This window comes from Cyanidioschyzon merolae, chromosome 18, assembly GCF_000091205.1.
Source record: "Cyanidioschyzon merolae strain 10D DNA, chromosome 18, complete genome".
Lineage (NCBI taxonomy): Eukaryota > Rhodophyta > Bangiophyceae > Cyanidiales > Cyanidiaceae > Cyanidioschyzon > Cyanidioschyzon merolae.
In genome coordinates this window covers 194,840-210,251 of record NC_010144.1, presented here as the reverse complement: position 1 = coordinate 210,251, position 15,412 = coordinate 194,840, and the positions used below count along the sequence as shown (strand labels likewise).

General features: G+C 55.9%; 4 protein-coding genes across 4 annotated transcripts, besides 1 other annotated feature; 2 read left to right on the top strand and 2 right to left on the bottom strand.

Annotated features, from left to right (window-relative positions):
• Window positions 1-1,286: 1,286 nt before the first annotated feature.
• CYME_CMR077C (ubiquitin-protein ligase E3) lies at window positions 1,287-6,476 on the bottom strand (the record flags this gene model as incomplete). The annotated part of the gene is made up of 1 exon (XM_005538327.1): window positions 1,287-6,476. The coding sequence occupies one exon, from the start codon at window positions 6,474-6,476 to the stop codon at window positions 1,287-1,289; it is 5,190 nt and encodes a 1,729-aa protein (XP_005538384.1).
• A 1,450-nt stretch (window positions 6,477-7,926) lies between these two features.
• CYME_CMR076C (probable phosphotyrosyl phosphatase activator protein) lies at window positions 7,927-8,880 on the top strand (the record flags this gene model as incomplete). Its single annotated transcript, XM_005538326.1, has 1 exon — window positions 7,927-8,880. One exon carries the CDS (start codon window positions 7,927-7,929, stop codon window positions 8,878-8,880), a length of 954 nt encoding a protein of 317 aa, XP_005538383.1.
• Window positions 8,881-10,941: 2,061 nt separating this feature from the next.
• Window positions 10,942-12,111, bottom strand: CYME_CMR075C (probable nucleotide sugar epimerase; the record flags this gene model as incomplete). Its single annotated transcript, XM_005538325.1, has 1 exon — window positions 10,942-12,111. The coding sequence occupies one exon, from the start codon at window positions 12,109-12,111 to the stop codon at window positions 10,942-10,944; it is 1,170 nt and encodes a 389-aa protein (XP_005538382.1).
• A 488-nt stretch (window positions 12,112-12,599) lies between these two features.
• Window positions 12,600-14,011: a sequence feature (possible transcribed region).
• A 440-nt stretch (window positions 14,012-14,451) lies between these two features.
• Window positions 14,452-15,408, top strand: CYME_CMR073C (probable mitochondrial carrier proteins; Pet8p; the record flags this gene model as incomplete). Its single annotated transcript, XM_005538324.1, has 1 exon — window positions 14,452-15,408. One exon carries the CDS (start codon window positions 14,452-14,454, stop codon window positions 15,406-15,408), a length of 957 nt encoding a protein of 318 aa, XP_005538381.1.
• Window positions 15,409-15,412: the final 4 nt, after the last annotated feature.

Here is a 15,412-nt window from a genome sequence, read left to right as displayed (position 1 = left end):
GATGTCACGGCTCATCGCCGAGGAGAATGCACGCCAGTACCGGTGCGTCGAACGGTGCCTGCATCCCGTTCGTGAGCGCTCCATGAGCACGGCTGCAGTTCAGCGGCAAGTACTTGGACGGACATGGACCCGCCTGATGCCTTGTCCCAGACTGGTAATACGGTGCTGCGCTTTTCGACCACGAAACCAGAACCAGCCGTACCTCTTCCCGTAACAATTTCGTTTATCCTGGATTCGCTTGCGCCCGAGTGCAGTGCCTGCGTGTATCGCGCTAGACCACACGCCAGAAACGCTTGAACAGGTACCAGCCCAGGTGTCTGTACATGACCAGGCAACGCAGGCACCCGTAAACACACTCCGTTCATCAAGTGGACACCATCGAGATACGGATAGAGTCGAAACAGTGACCCGAATACGTTCATGGTGCACAGCCCAGATCCCATGAACATATGGTGTTCGTGGACTCGGGTGCAGGTTCAGCGCTGCGTCCGTGTCCGTGTCTTATGTGTGTGCTGTGGCGGCTAGCGGGGAATACGCGCCTTTCCATAGCGTTTCACTGGCTAGTCCGCTTCGTTTCTCCACATCCAGGTGCAGGATCGTTTCTCATGACCTGCGTTCTGCGATTCCGTACGACAATTATCGGTTTCCGACCTCCCCTACCGTAAATCACGATCTTCTTCCTCGTCTGTACTTGTCTATGCAGACCCTAGTCCATGGATACCATGTTCGCGTTGCGCGTACGATAACGCCTCTCTAGTACCGTTCAGCTTCATTCGACGCGTCTACTCAGACTTGAAGCATACGCTTCAGCTACTCTGATGCCGCGTGGACGTGTCAGCATTGTAGAGAGGCATCGCTGTAGGTCCGGCGTTCGCGGAGAGCTTCCCAGAACGCCTGTCGTCGTTCGTTGCGCTCTGGTGCAGGTGCGCTACGCAACCACTCCATGAACCCAGTGGACACTTTCTGAAACGTGACTCTTCTGGTGATAGTGTGAGTGCCGGCAGACCAGGTCAAGCGGGGTGCAGGTGCAGGTGTGTGTGTTTGTGTTTGCGTACAGCGTCTTTTTGTTCACGACTACAAGTGCTCGCGTTCTTTACGGGACACGGTTCCGTTTGAACCGACGAAAAGATGACCGGGTACGACGTGCTCCAGAGTACGCTTTTGGTGCGCTACGGACGAAACCCGAAAGCCTCGTTGCCTTTACGAACTGCTAGGCATAACCGTTCGCAACGGCTTTCAAGCGAGACGTGCTTCCAAAGACCGAACACATACGCTTTCGATACGCCTCAACCAAACCCGAAACCCTCGTTGCCTTCACGAACTGCTGTCAATAAGCGTTCGCGAAGCTTTTCATAACTGCTATACTCAGGGAGATCAAGTTGATTAAAGCAGGTATGTGCACTCGGCAGACGATCGGTATCACCAGCAACGCGATGGATCTGGAAGCGCTGAACACCGCCATTCATACCGGGGAGGTTCGCAAAGCCGCCCAGCGGTACCTTGCTGCTGCCGGTGACGAACATCACGAGACGTGCGCGATCGTCACGATCCATCTCGGCAACCGCTTGCCAGAACCACTGGATCTGTGGGCTCGACGGTCGGTAGCCGCTGTACGTGGTATGCATCTTGAGATCAGCGGTATCGATCTCGGGCAGACCGGAGATAAGCAACTCCAGTTCGTAATCGCTGAACATGGCAATGAGTGAGCGCGGTACCATTTCGTGAAACCCTTCGAGAAACGCCTGCAACTGGGGCTCCACGGCTTTGGTCATTTTGAGTTCGGTAATGAGTCGTACGTATTCCCATTTGTTCTCCTCGGTTACGGGAATATGGCGGCCGCCGGGTACCAGATCCACGACTTTGAGCTCTCCGAACTGGTCCAGCTCCGCCGCCATGGTCAAGTCCAGCACGTGAGCGATGTTATGCTCGAGCATCCACACCAGACTGGCGTAGTATTCCGGGTCGATCGCTTCAATATCGTGGTACGAAGGCCTTATGCCGATCATGTGCTTGTAAACGGAGCGAGCGAAATAGGCATCCAGGAGTTGACCGTCCCAGAGCGCTTTGCCGATGAAGCGTCCGATGAACTTGAAAAAGCCCAGATGATCCTCGTTAATATACGAACATTCGTTGATATGGTATGCAGCGCTTTTGCCGACGCAACGGCGAAAGAGCGCGTAATTCTCGTCGAAGATCTTGCGAGCCAGGATCACGTACCATTCGCGCAAAAGTCCACCGGCGTCGATGCCTTCCTCGCCAACGAACTGGACGGTGAGGGTTCCACGAAGCTCCGCAGCGCTGCGCGGCCGTAACTGATGATAGCTGTCCTCGAAAACGCAGTCGCGGCGCACGAGCAGACGCACGGGCGATTGTCGACTCGCGCGTCGCTGTTCCTGGATAACGTGCCGGAAGAACACTTTCTTGTTTTCGAATTCCAGAAAGCGGGCATGCAAGAGCGTCGATTGAAATCCCTGACGAAACAGGGCCGGATTCAATTGCAGTAATTGATTGATCTGCAGCGTGTGCCGCTCCAGGAAGCTTGCGAGTTCACGGTCGATCGCCATGACCGACTCGGGCAGCGTAACGCCATTTGTCGTTGTTGTTGTTGTTGTCGTTGTCGACGAGCGCAACGTTGACGCAGACTCCGAACGCGCCAGCAGCGAGGGGTTGCTCTCCAGCACTGGCGGTTGGTTGAGATCCGCTAACAGGTCCGGCAAGCGGATACTGTGCGCCTGAAGGTAGCACTCAATGAGACGCGAGAGGCGCACCGGTGGACCCGCACCTGCGCCCGCGGCCAACTGCTCCTCGAGGCACGTCCATACCGGCTCCAGCACCTGCAGGCACTCGAGATGCGGACGCACCAGCTGCGCAACACTCTTCACTGTCTGGACGAAGAAGCTCTCACACGGCCGTAAGCCGGGCTCTTCGCGAATGGCAGCACACACCGGTTCGATTAGCGCTCCCGCAATCTGAACGAGACACTGGATGACAGTATCACGATTCTGCTCTTCGCCATAGAGGTACTCGTAGATGGAGAGCAAACGGTCCCAGGAGCGAGCAGATAGATCCGGAACCTGCAAGGCAATCGCCAGGTCGTTGAGCACCCCCGGAGCGACCACCGGCGGAACGACTGGCAACGTCATCGAGGCATCCGGCTGGGCGGGTTCCAATTGCAGACCACGCTGTGGAACCTGGCCTCGTAACAGTTGTACGAAGAGGCTGGTCGTCGCAAGCAGCACCTCCAGCAGACGGTGGCAATGGCGTCCGCCGAATCGAACAGCCTTGGGAATGCTCTGGAGCAGGTGCATCAACGGCTGATCGCCATCGGCGGCGACCAGATCTAGCGCTATCGTTGGACTAAAGCGCAGCAAGCTGCCCACGAGCTCTGCACTTCTTCCAGCGGTGCTCGCATCGTCTGGGCGCTGGCATTCCACGAGCCGCCAGGCTAGTCGAATGATGCGCATCCGTGTCGTTGGCTCGTAACAAAGCAGACGCACGGTATTCGCGAGCAGCGGGCAGCAGACTCCGGGCGAGCGCAGCGCCTTCTCCAGCACATCCAACTGCGTGACCAGGACAAGGCCACAGCTTTTTCGCGCGCTGACTTGCGGCGTTGACATGAGCGCTGAAATTTCGCTCGCACCAGAAGTGAGATCATTGGGTCCAAGAAACGACGCCGAAGCAGCAGCAGCTGCTGCTGCTGCTGATGCTGATGATAATGATCGCCGACGATCGCGGACTGCGCGAGCTTCGGCCGCCAAGTGCGGCGGCAATGACTGCAAAAACGATTCGTCTGAGGTTAGATAGATCTCTTCGCGCAGCGCAGTGGGCAACGTTGCCAAAAAGGAAGCGTTATCCATCTCGGCTGCGGAGCCACGAAGGCGATCAAGCTGGGCAGCTGCCTCCTCAACTTCCTGTCGCACATTCACCGGCAGGTAGCTCAGAAATGCTGGGTTGCTCCGAATCTGGGCGAGGTTTTGCTGAATGACTTCTCGTCGGAGATCTGGAGGTAACTCGACGAGCACCGTGGGGTCAATGCCGACAGTGCGCGCCACGTGCTCCATATCGGACTCGGTGATGGAACGCGTCCCTGCCTCTTGATCGGTCGTAGAGTCCGATACAGGCGGCGCTCGCACTTCGGCGTCCGAACTGAGCTCGACTGCACCGCTCGCTGCAGGTTCAGGTGCGTCGGGACCCAGCACTTGAGTAGCGCCCGGCAAATCGTCGATTTGCATAGACAGCACAACGGCCGAGTCTGATGTCTCCGCAGCTCCCGTAAGCATACCGCTGCTGGCTGGGTGTGACGGACTCGCAGCAGACGCATGCTCCAGAAGCGAACCAGTCAATGAGCTAGCGGCCTCCATCTCCGTGCCAGGTGCTGGCAGCACCTGCTCCTGCTCCTGCTGCTCTGAGCGTTCCATGGGCACGTCGGGCTCGCCCTGCCTGCCATTCGCACAGGATTCCGAGGCCTGCGCTTGCTCTTCGTCAACGAGACGGCGGTACTCGTCGTCAAGTTGGGCTCGCTCCCTACGGACGCGCTCATCGCGCCAGAGTGTTCGCATTTCCTCGTGGAGCGCTGCGAAGCGCTTCTGCTGGGTATCCAGATGACGTGCATGGGTATCGAGGCCACTGAGCGCATCGTACGGTGCGCCACGCCGCAGCGAGCAGCTGCCAAACGCGCGATACAGACGCAGCACATCTCGCCGCCTTTGGCGCGTCCCGGTGACCGCCAGCGTTCCGAAACGATCGATGCCCAGCAGTGGACCAATAGGCAGCCCCAGCAGCGCTTCCAACAAATCCTCAGAGAACCGAATCGACAGCGCAGGTGGTGCGCGATACAAGCCCGGCAGTGGCGACTCGGAACTCTTGCCGCGAGCGCCGTCCCAAAAGAGTGGATGAAAATGCGCTCCAGCGAGCACGGTTCCAAGGGATGCAAGATCCCACAGCTGCTCGGATTCCTTTGGAGGCGGATTCATTTTGCTGACCAAATATGCAGCTGCGATGCCGTGGCCAAGGTTCTCTGTGAACGCTGGACTTCGCAGTACGAGATCCGCGAAATCATGGATTCGAGCGTCCGCCGCATTGCGGAGACCGCAGTCCCCACAACTGATATTGCGTCGCATCATGAGTGCGGTCGGTGCAACCGCCGAGCTCGACGCCAGCAGGGCGCGCAAGCCGTCAGAACGGCAAAGCGCTGAGAGCGCCTCGCGCGCTGATCTCGGGCAACTTTGGCAGTGTGCACCCGAACCGTACAACAAGATGTTGCCCAGAGTCGCGCCCGGGCTGTGTCGGCGACTGCCCAAGCCGTCCAGCACGTTGCCTGCGACCGACAAGTTACGTTCGGACGGTGATCGCGAATCGCTCTCAACGCGCGGCGGTTGCGGTAGCTCTAGCCGCGCAGGCGCGTATGGCCGCAACGCTTCGCTGCTCGGGTCGCTAAGCAACATCGCATTCGCTGCGGCGATTCCCAGACCGAAACCTTCAGCCCAGTCTGGCTGTTCGTTGGTCATGTTAAGAAAATGTATACCTAGACCAGGTAGAGAAGCATCCTCATCGCGATCTGCGAGTATTTCGCCAGCTTCCTGTCCATTACGCCAGACCACGAACACTTCCATGTCATCATCGGCATTCCGAAAGCGCTGCATAAGACGTTGAGCCTGGATGTCGGCTCTGCGCAATGCTTGGAGGTGCGCTGCCGGCATACCCTCCATCCAGGCAGATCCGCGCTGCTCCATGAGGGAAAGCATCTCCTGTTCAACGCCGAAAAATTGAGAATACTCAGCATCCTCATCATCACTTGGCATGTCGTCGCCGTCGTCTTCCTCTTCGTCAACGTTATCGTTGTCGTCGTCGTCGTCCTCGCCCTCGTCATCATCATCGTCGTCGTTGTCTTCGTCTTCGTCGTCGTCGTCGTGATCCATGCCATCGCCAAAGGTTGAAGCGTCCGCATCAGAGGCGTTTTCTTCTCCCAAGTCATCATCGGTGGCATCCACGTCGTGGCGAAACGAGTCCAGCTCTCCTTCAGCTGGGTCCGGAAACTCTTCCAGGTCGCTCTCTCCAGCGGCGTCGACATCGGTGTTTTGGTCGTCTTCAAAACCGCAATCACTGCTGTCCACGTCTCCCGATAGATCGTCGCTCTCACCGAATCCAGCAATATCATCGCCATGATCGTCGCTGTTGTCGTCGACGCCCTCGTCAAGAGCACTACCACTGTCACTGCCGTCGCGGTTATCGCTGCGCACTCGAGCCCGAGAGCGCGCCCTGACTGAGAACAACCCGAGTACCTCCATACCCGCATTCCGGTCCTCTTCATCAACAGCTACATCACTATCCATCTCATCCCCAATGGAACCCGCTCGGTTGCCATCAAGGCGGCTGAAACTGTGTCGCTCGGAGGGGCTGCTCCCGAAAACGTTCCCCTGCTCCAAGTCGCTGGCATAGGTGCGATCCGAGTTAGGCGCAGGATGTTCGTCCTCCATGAACACCAGCGTTCCCGGAGCCAAACAACCCCAAAACCAAATTTGACCAACGTTCCGACCGCACGCGTCCACCTAGAAACGCAAGTTACGGGTCCAAAGTCGTAGACGCAGGCGGATAGCAGGGAAGGCGCTAACCAGCGCTTCCCTCTGGATCCGTCTGACGCGTGTGACGCACGCATTCGATTGCTGCATGCATGCACGCATCTTCTAGAAACTAGAACTTGTAGTACAGAACTAGACGCAACCCTGTGCGATTGCACGGAGCGCGCTCTTCTTGATGCTCGAATGTGTGCGTGTTGTGTGCGTCCATGGACACGCAGGATCGATGGACACGTCGGCAGCGGGCTCCTGGGATACGTGCATGCTGACGGGGTCTCTTTCTCTGTCTTTCTGTCTGTCTGTCTCTCGAGGTACCGCACCTGCGTTGCTTCTACACGTCCGCGAAGTATTTGGTGCAGAGCTTTTACGTGTATCCGAGGGGTAAGAGTTCGCATAGGGCGAGCAATGGCGAGCTGCTGCATGGCTGGCGTTCGTCAGCAGCAGATGGCACGGGCAGCATGTTCGCCTCCTCGAAGCGACGTCGCGCGGGCGAAGATCATGTGCATTGTTGCCCATATGAATCGTTCAAGAATTGCATATGTTACCACAGTACAGATTCTTTCTGCTTTGTCTGTGCGTGAGTGGATATCTGCTGCCTCATCACTTGGCGACATGCGACCCGAGTTTGGTGCGGCGTTCATGCATAGCATTTATCCCAAAATCATGCCAGCGCCTTGTCCAATAAGCATGTCATCTGGAACGACACATGAGCAATTCTGGTTCGCATCGTGATATCTCCGCTCACAAAGGAAGAGAAATTGCGGTGGCGCCTTGCTACCCAGCTTGGAATACACTAGAATGTGAACGTTGTTGCATACCTCCAGAAAATTGCTCAGAAAACGGATGCTGACTCTACCGATGTGGCGCGAGCGGCCGGCGAGTTGCGTTCACAGCGCTGTGCAGAGCAGAACATCTGCGTGGCTTATGGACTTGATCAGGGTACACGCCACCGAGTGCGCGGTAAAACCGGAGCATTTTACAAATCTACGCTCGTCAACGCCTGTATAAAAAAATTATGGATCAACTGGGAGCCTGAGAAGCAGCGAGATCGACCACGCTTTTGCTGTACGCAAAAGCAGCATTCTCGAGGCGATGCGATGTCACAGAAGTCGCGAGATAAGTCGAGAAATATGATCGTCACGAGGCAGCGTTCAGCGTTCTGGAATCGTCTGCTTCGACTCATGGATCCTCCACTGCAAATGATTTCCTGGACGTCTCGATCATGGGGCGTGTCGTGAACTGTACTCTTTGATGTCTCTGCGATGCGAAGCAGGTGCGCGCCGTCAACACCGCACATTTGAGCGTGGCGCGTGCATTTCTACCTTTGCCGAGAGGTCTTCTTCCCGGAAACATGGACGAGTCTGAGCCAGTACGCCAGATCTACGACCACAAAGATCTGGCCGAGTTTTTGGAGTCATCTGCATTCCAAGACATCTGGGACTTTGTAGAACGACTGAACTGCAGCGTTCGTGGTCTCTCGGGGGACGCCCTAGCCGGGCCCCGAGTTCCGGCCACTAGCCTGGTTACCGCGGAGCTCGCTGCTTTGAAAGAGTTAGCAGCGGAGGTTGAACTGCTTCCGGCGGAAACTGGACGCTTCGGAAACCGAGCTTTTCGGACGTGGTTTTCACAGCTGCAGGAGCGTACGCCGCGTTTTACTGAAGAGCTGCTTGTCAAAAGCGATCAAACCAAACGATACGGCCCCGACCTGCAAGCATACTTTTTGGGCGCGTTCGGGGACCCGATGCGAATAGATTATGGCACAGGACACGAGGCCTCTTTTCTGCTGTTTATGTTCTGTCTGCACCGTCTGCATCTCTTCCGAGCTGAGGACTTTCCCGAACTGGTGCTCAGTGTATTCCCTGCGTATCTAGCCACGACGCGGTACCTTCAGCAGCGCTTTACCCTGGAGCCCGCAGGATCGCACGGCGTATGGGGACTTGACGACTACGTTTTCCTTCCGTTCTTGTTTGGTTCTTCGCAGCTGATCGGAAAAGATACGGAGGTACCACCAGTGGCAGCTCGCGACCGAGAGCTGGTGCTCGAACTCGCACCGAAGTATTTGTACTTTGACACGATCCGCTTCATCCTGGAAACGAAGAGAGGTCCATTTGCGGAACATTCGCCAACCTTGTACGACATCAGCGGTCTAGAAAACTGGTCACGGATCAACGCTGGTCTGTTGCGAATGTACAAAGCGGAGGTATGGTCGAAGCTCCCCGTTATCCAGCACATTCCGTTCGGTATCTTGATTCCTTTTCGATCGGCAGCACGGACGTCTACAGAGCGGCTTCCAGCGGGATCCTGACAGAGTCTCGGGGCACCTCGGACTGGAGATCAAGTATGTGTGGGCGACGCATTCGGATATAACCCGATTTAGAGATGACATCCCGTATGCAGACGGTTACGAGACCTCTGACTCGGTTCCTGCTGCTGACGAGCGCTCATTCATCGGCGGTTGCTTGTGGTACGCCCGAGTCGCGACGGTCACTCGCTTATCAGTTTTGGACGTGACACACTCGGCGTACACTTGCGTTCACCTGCTCAAAGTGCGAAGCGAGCTCGGGACCTCGCGGCATTTCAGGTACGAATCCCGTCACGACATGCTGCGCATCGCATCGCATCGCATCCAGGTTGGTGAGCGACTAAGCCAATACATCATTAGTAATGATCAGTGCCCAGTTAGAAAGCAGTGGCTACGGGGAGCAAACACTGCCGGGCATGCACACTCTCCATTGACTGAAACCACTGATGCGCTAATGTCGTCAACGCGGCGCTGCAAATGCTGATACCGAAACACTCAGCGCAGCCGCTGCTCATGTTGTCGCACGCTTTCGCTGTCGTTCCATCCATGGACACGATAACGACTGGGGCTTTGTCTTGAGGGCGCCGCGGTCTGGGCTCTTCCATCCAGCAACGACTTTTGCAGCTAGACTTGGAAGGCAAAGCAGTTTCCATGGATAGGCTCGCGATAAACGAGAACACAGTTACACCCGTGACACAACGATATGGGACAGGCCCTCGAACTCGGGCGTATACACTGAAGTCTGGGTCTCTTCGCATTGACGCCAACACCAGCCTTTGCACGCTTGTTGTTTTGCTGTTCCATTTTCCACGCTCTTAGCTGAGGGTTTACATCTGCTAGTCTATGTTGCCTCTCCAGCACCGTGGTCAGTCATCGAAGGATGTTGATGGTAGTGGTAAAGTCCCTGGGCCGCTGTTGCTGGCTGTTGTCGACATGTTCCATGCCCCAATGCAACATGCGATCGACGCATCGCTCGTCACTTTCATCGAGCTTCTATGCAGCGTTGGTGCGACCCGTACAGCGGTGACACCCTTATGTGTTCAGGTGTTCCCAGGTATGTCCATTGCACCTGCTTCGCCTCTGAGGGCAACTCGATGATGCTTAAAGGCGCGCTTTATCGCTCGATACATGCCGCCGATGGGTACCGAGCGCCCCACTCGATGCCCTCCTCTGAATCCGCGCCCGATGCCGTCCCCTGGAATCACAGGCATCCTCTGGGCTACCCAGTCGTTGAGTGGTCTGGCAGCTACACTTGCAAGCGCACGCTGTTCCATTCGGTACGGGACTTGCCGAATTCAATCTTGTCCTAGGTAAAACGAGCACCCGACGAAAATTCAGGCAGAAAAGCAAGTTGCACATTTTTGATTTGATGAAGCTCAATCGTATACGGCAATAACGCATGCTCTAGTCGAAGCAATCGCTGTGATGACTCGAGTCCGGGTCCAGGAACCTTTTCCATGCAAAAACAGAAGGCACGGATGCCTCTGGTACCATAGCGCATGCTCGCTATCATGCTCCTGCGGAATGCCGCATGGTCGCGTGCCACACAGAGAACTGGATTCGTCTTTCGTAAGGAATCGATTAGTTGAGGGGTGACGAGTTCAGTGAACTTTCGGCCAGAGCTCGCGAACAAGTCGTTCCGGTGCCATGTTGAGTTCGTTTCCTCGTCCATCCAATGGCATACAAGAGTCCGCGCACCAGTTACCTTGAAGCAGACTGATCCAAAACTTGAAGAATGAATGAACAGAACATGCAATGCCTAAGGAAAGCAGAAGCGTATAAGTTCTCACATACAAACTGGATGATGATATCGGATATTTTACGGACAATTGTTTTAGAGCGCACCGAATCATCTCGATTCACGTAACCGTAACCCATTCCCGAAAGACGACCGAGAATCCTAAAACGATGTGTGAATCTGTGCGTTCCTGTTGCTGCCCCTCGAATATCGACGCTTTTCGTCTAATAAAAATTCGGAACTAAAACCGCAATGCAGGAGCAGAGCCAGCAGGTCCGTGTTCCATCATCGCACAACCCCTGTCGACAGCGCACTCGAGACTCATCTCAGATTCCCAGACCTGCCTCCACGGCATGCCGGTTCTCCACATGGTACCACTGATACCAGGCGGCAAACTTCTTGATCCCCTCGCGAAGACTCGTTTTCGGATCATAGTCGAGCAACTCTTTCGCCTTGCCAATATCAGCATAGGTCGCAGGTACATCTCCTGACTGCAGCCCGGTATGTTGCTTTAGCGCCTCAATGCCGAACGCTTCTTCCAGACTGGTAACCAGGGCACTGAGCGGCTCCATGCGATGATTCCCCACGTTGAAAACTTCCCACGGATATGCGCGATCAAGTGCAGCTACAGTTGCATCGATCGCGTCATCAACGTACGTGAAATCCCGAGAGGGCTCCGCTGACCCCGATCGGTAGAGGGTAATCGGCTTGCCAGAATGCATCGCATTCGCGAACGCGTAGTAGGCCATATCGGGTCGACCCCACGGGCCATAGACTGTAAAGTATCGGAGACCCGTCGTCTTGATACCGTACAGATGATGATACGTGAAAGCCATGAGTTCGTTGGCGCGTTTTGTGGCTGCGTAGAGAGACGCTGGTGCATCGGCGGTCATTGACTCGCGAAACGGCAGCTGCGTCTCCAGGCCGTACACCGACGACGAGGATGCATACACTAGAACCGGTGGCTGCGGGCGGTGATTTCGGACGCCCTCTAGGATGTGAAGAAAGCCAACGCAGTTGCTCTGGATATAACAATGCGGGTGCGAGATAGAGTGTCGTACGCCGGCCTGCGCAGCCAAGTGGAGCACATGGGTAAAGCGATGCGATGCGAACAGTTCATCGACAGCTTTTTGATCCGCCAAGTCTAACTCGATGATGCGTATAGCAGGAGCGTGCCGCATCAGGTAGCGCACTCGGTCTCGTTTGAGGCTCGGGTCATAGTACGCATTGAAGTTGTCGATACCAGTGATCCGATCGCCTCGGGTGGCAAGTTTTAGGGCCGCGTGGAAACCCAGAAAACCCGCCACACCAGTAACGAGGACGTGTCGCTCCGACGAGTGCTCACTGGAGGCCCTCAGCCAGCCGTAACGCACGACTGAGCGGCACCGGTAGCAGCGGGTCGCCCTCGGCAGCGCACCAGAAGCGGGTCGCTGGTACAGAGCATGCCGCACCGTTCGTGCCGCGGGATGCTGTATGAAGCACACAGGATCGTGCATGAACACGAACGCTACGTCTCTAGCCGTAGAGCGTCGACGGCGAGTGCAACACAGCACAATTGAACGCAGCCTCGACTGGCTCTCTGTCTGGGAACCTGCACCCACAGCTTCAGTTTGAGAGAACTTGCTTTGGCGTCCGTGAGCGCACTCGTTGATAGTGCGCTGTCACACCCGTACCAAGGCACCGTGCGCTCGATAACCGCCTAAAATCCGAGCTGCGGCTCGATGGGTAGGTACCCGCTTTGGAACCGCGGTTAAAGCGCTGCACGACGAGGAACGTCACCCTGAACGACTTTTAAGAACGACCAAGCGCCGTCCAGCTGTAAAACACTTGCGTTGGCTGCGCGCGTGGACTCAGTTTGTGCAGTCCTTCATAGATGCATTCATGTAGTTGTACAATCGTTCATTCGAGAATCGATCGGTCGCACCTGGTTGATGCAAGGCAGCAGCGCTTGCATAGTAAATGGGTCTATTGCATCTTTGGCGGCAGCAATGGAGCCTCCAGGAGAATCTGATTGGATTCAGCGATCCTGCTCTGTAAAGCGAGCGGTAACTGGAGCGCAGATCGCCCTCCTGTACCGCAGCGCAACACTCGACCAGAAACGCCTGGAACTCCGCGCTTTATTACCGGTACCGGATCAAGGCTGCGTGGTGAAAAGTCACAGATCACTCATTGGGACGAATGAGAGCCAATCAGCGCACTGCTGTGCCTTCGTTTGGGTTCCAGCTTATTTGCATGCCTGCCATACCGCAGCCGCGGGTTGTGAAAGGATCTCTCTATAAATGTTACACTGTTCAGTCGCACACGAGACTCTTGATCAATCTGTCTGGATTCACCAAGACCTCTACAACTGAACAATCCAATACGCTTGGCTTGAAGTGGTATCCTTTCAGTAGTCATGTCGAGGCGTCCTTTAGCATGGGGCTACTTCTACGCTATGCGCTGTAAACGGGTAAATTAAACCAGTTATACAGCCAGCCTGCTCCTCTAGCAGCGTTCTCTACTAGGCCCAGGTGTCGCCTCCGTCCTTCAGATACGATGAAACGGACGTGCGTGATGCTCATGACGCAGAGCGCATCTTATCGACAACAAGCATGAAATACTGGATTCAATGCTACGAACGCTTTTTTCCAGTCTGACTGACGGATTCTTTACGGTCTCGAATCGGTACAGGGAAGCGGGTACCCGTCCCGGACGTCCGTCCGCTGGCAGTGCCTGACCTGTCAACGTCACGTTTTCATCGACACTTACCCGGTCTATTGCCACCATAGCCGTATCCACGGATAGAAGCTGGATACTACCGGTGAGGCTACCTGCCCGTTGCCCGCCGGCTAGCCGCTAGGCACGAGTTCGTGCAGCAGCTACGGCCCTACGTGCAACGGCATTCACTGGCAAACGCAGACAAAGGACTGGTGCTGATGCACCGCTATTCCCGAACAAACGCAGCTGCAGAGCCGCTGAACAAGCCCTGCCCAAGCTGGTTGCTCGTCGACACCCGTGGCCGCGGCGTTCTGCGGCTCACACACCCGTGCAACCCCAGCGATGACACCATGTAGGTTTATGGCCTTTCAGGAAACCTTGTTTGACGGGCACTGGCCTTATCAAGCCCCGTCCACAAACCACAAAACCCAATGCTTCGTAGATGCACGATGAATATCCACACTTCACGGAAGTAAGCGAATGAACCCCCCAGGGACATACCTTGCGCACATTAGGGCGTCGGCGTGATAACCTCTCGTCGACTGTCAAGTCGTCAGTTCATTCGCAAATACTTCCAGGTTCCAACGAGTCCTATAGTATCCCAAAATCTAACCAGACGCTTCCAGAGACGTCATCGCCGCACGTGACCTGGGAAGAGGAAGCCCGAAGAGCCCCTCACAGACGCCCCTAGATGGCAATAATGGGGAAGCAATAACCTCAGCAGCGATCGCTTCTCCCATTCGGAGATACCCAGAAGCGGCCGTCGACGGCGACGACGTGCTTGGCCAATGACTCGGAGCTCGGAGCCTCTTCGACAGCGTTGACCTCGGTGACGTTGCAACTTGCATTTGACCTCTAACAGGCCTAGTGTTTAGGGTTGCGACGCGATCTTGCAGTTTGAGGTTGAACGGCGCGTTCTATTCGGCAGCGCTTGTGGGCTCACTTTTGGAAGGCGTGTACAGGTGGGCGTATCGCTTAGCAGCTGGTGTCGAGTCTCGCCCGGCGACCCGGAGTCGTTGACTGCGACCTGTTCTGCGCTGTCGCGTGCAACAACTGCAATCTAACTAACTGAAGGTATACGGACAAACCGAGAAGCGTTCACTGGTACCGCTAGGTCTGCGCCCACACCTGCTTCTCCAATGCGTCGACGTTGCTTAGCGAGTTGTTGTCGGCGTCGTTACAGCATCACTGTTGTCATGAACGAGACACGCACTAATGATCCAAAAAAGCATCGTACAACAGAGCGGAGTTTACCGCCGAGTGAGTCTTTTAGAGTTGGTCTGATCTCGGGGGCCGCTGCTGGCACCATCGCTGACCTGGTCTTGTTCCCGCTTGACACACTGAAAACAAGACTTCAGGTTCCGGGCTCGCGCCTTGGTGCTCAGACCTTTCGGGGCATATACAACGGTATACTTCCGGCTATTGTTGCATCGGCACCCGCAGCTGCGGCATTTTTCGGTACTTACGATTGGCTGAAGAAAACCCTCACGATAAATTTTCCGCAGAGTGCACCGCCGCTGGTCCATATGGTGGCTGCCGTTGGTGGTGACCTGGCGGGCTCCTTCATGCGGGTGCCCTTCGAGGTGGTGAAGCAGAATCTTCAAGCGGGCTATTATCGAAGTTCTGTGGACGCTGTAAGCGCCATCGTTTCGAAGGAGGGTATTCGCGGCCTGTATCGCGGATGGGGCTCACTGATCGCTCGTGAGGTGCCTTTCGATATCCTTGAATTTCCCCTCTACGAAGCGTTTAAAAAGATATGGTCCCGACGCAAAGGTCGTGCGCTAGAAACCTGGGAGTCCGCTTTGTGTGGTAGCGCAGCAGGCGGTATCGCTGCGGCTTGCACCACACCACTGGACGTTGTCAAGACTCGGTTAATGACGAGATCAGCTAGTGCAGCCACACAGCAAGGAATCTGGGGAACCATGCAACAGATAGCACGTGAAGAGGGCATCGGAACACTGTTCAGCGGGACGACGCCACGCATTCTCTGGATTTCGCTGGGCGGAGCGCTTTTTTTCGGCGGCTACGAGGCCACCAAGAGTCTTCTAATGGATCGACCGCGTATGACGTTGACGGGAACTCCCAAGGACCCCTAGATGG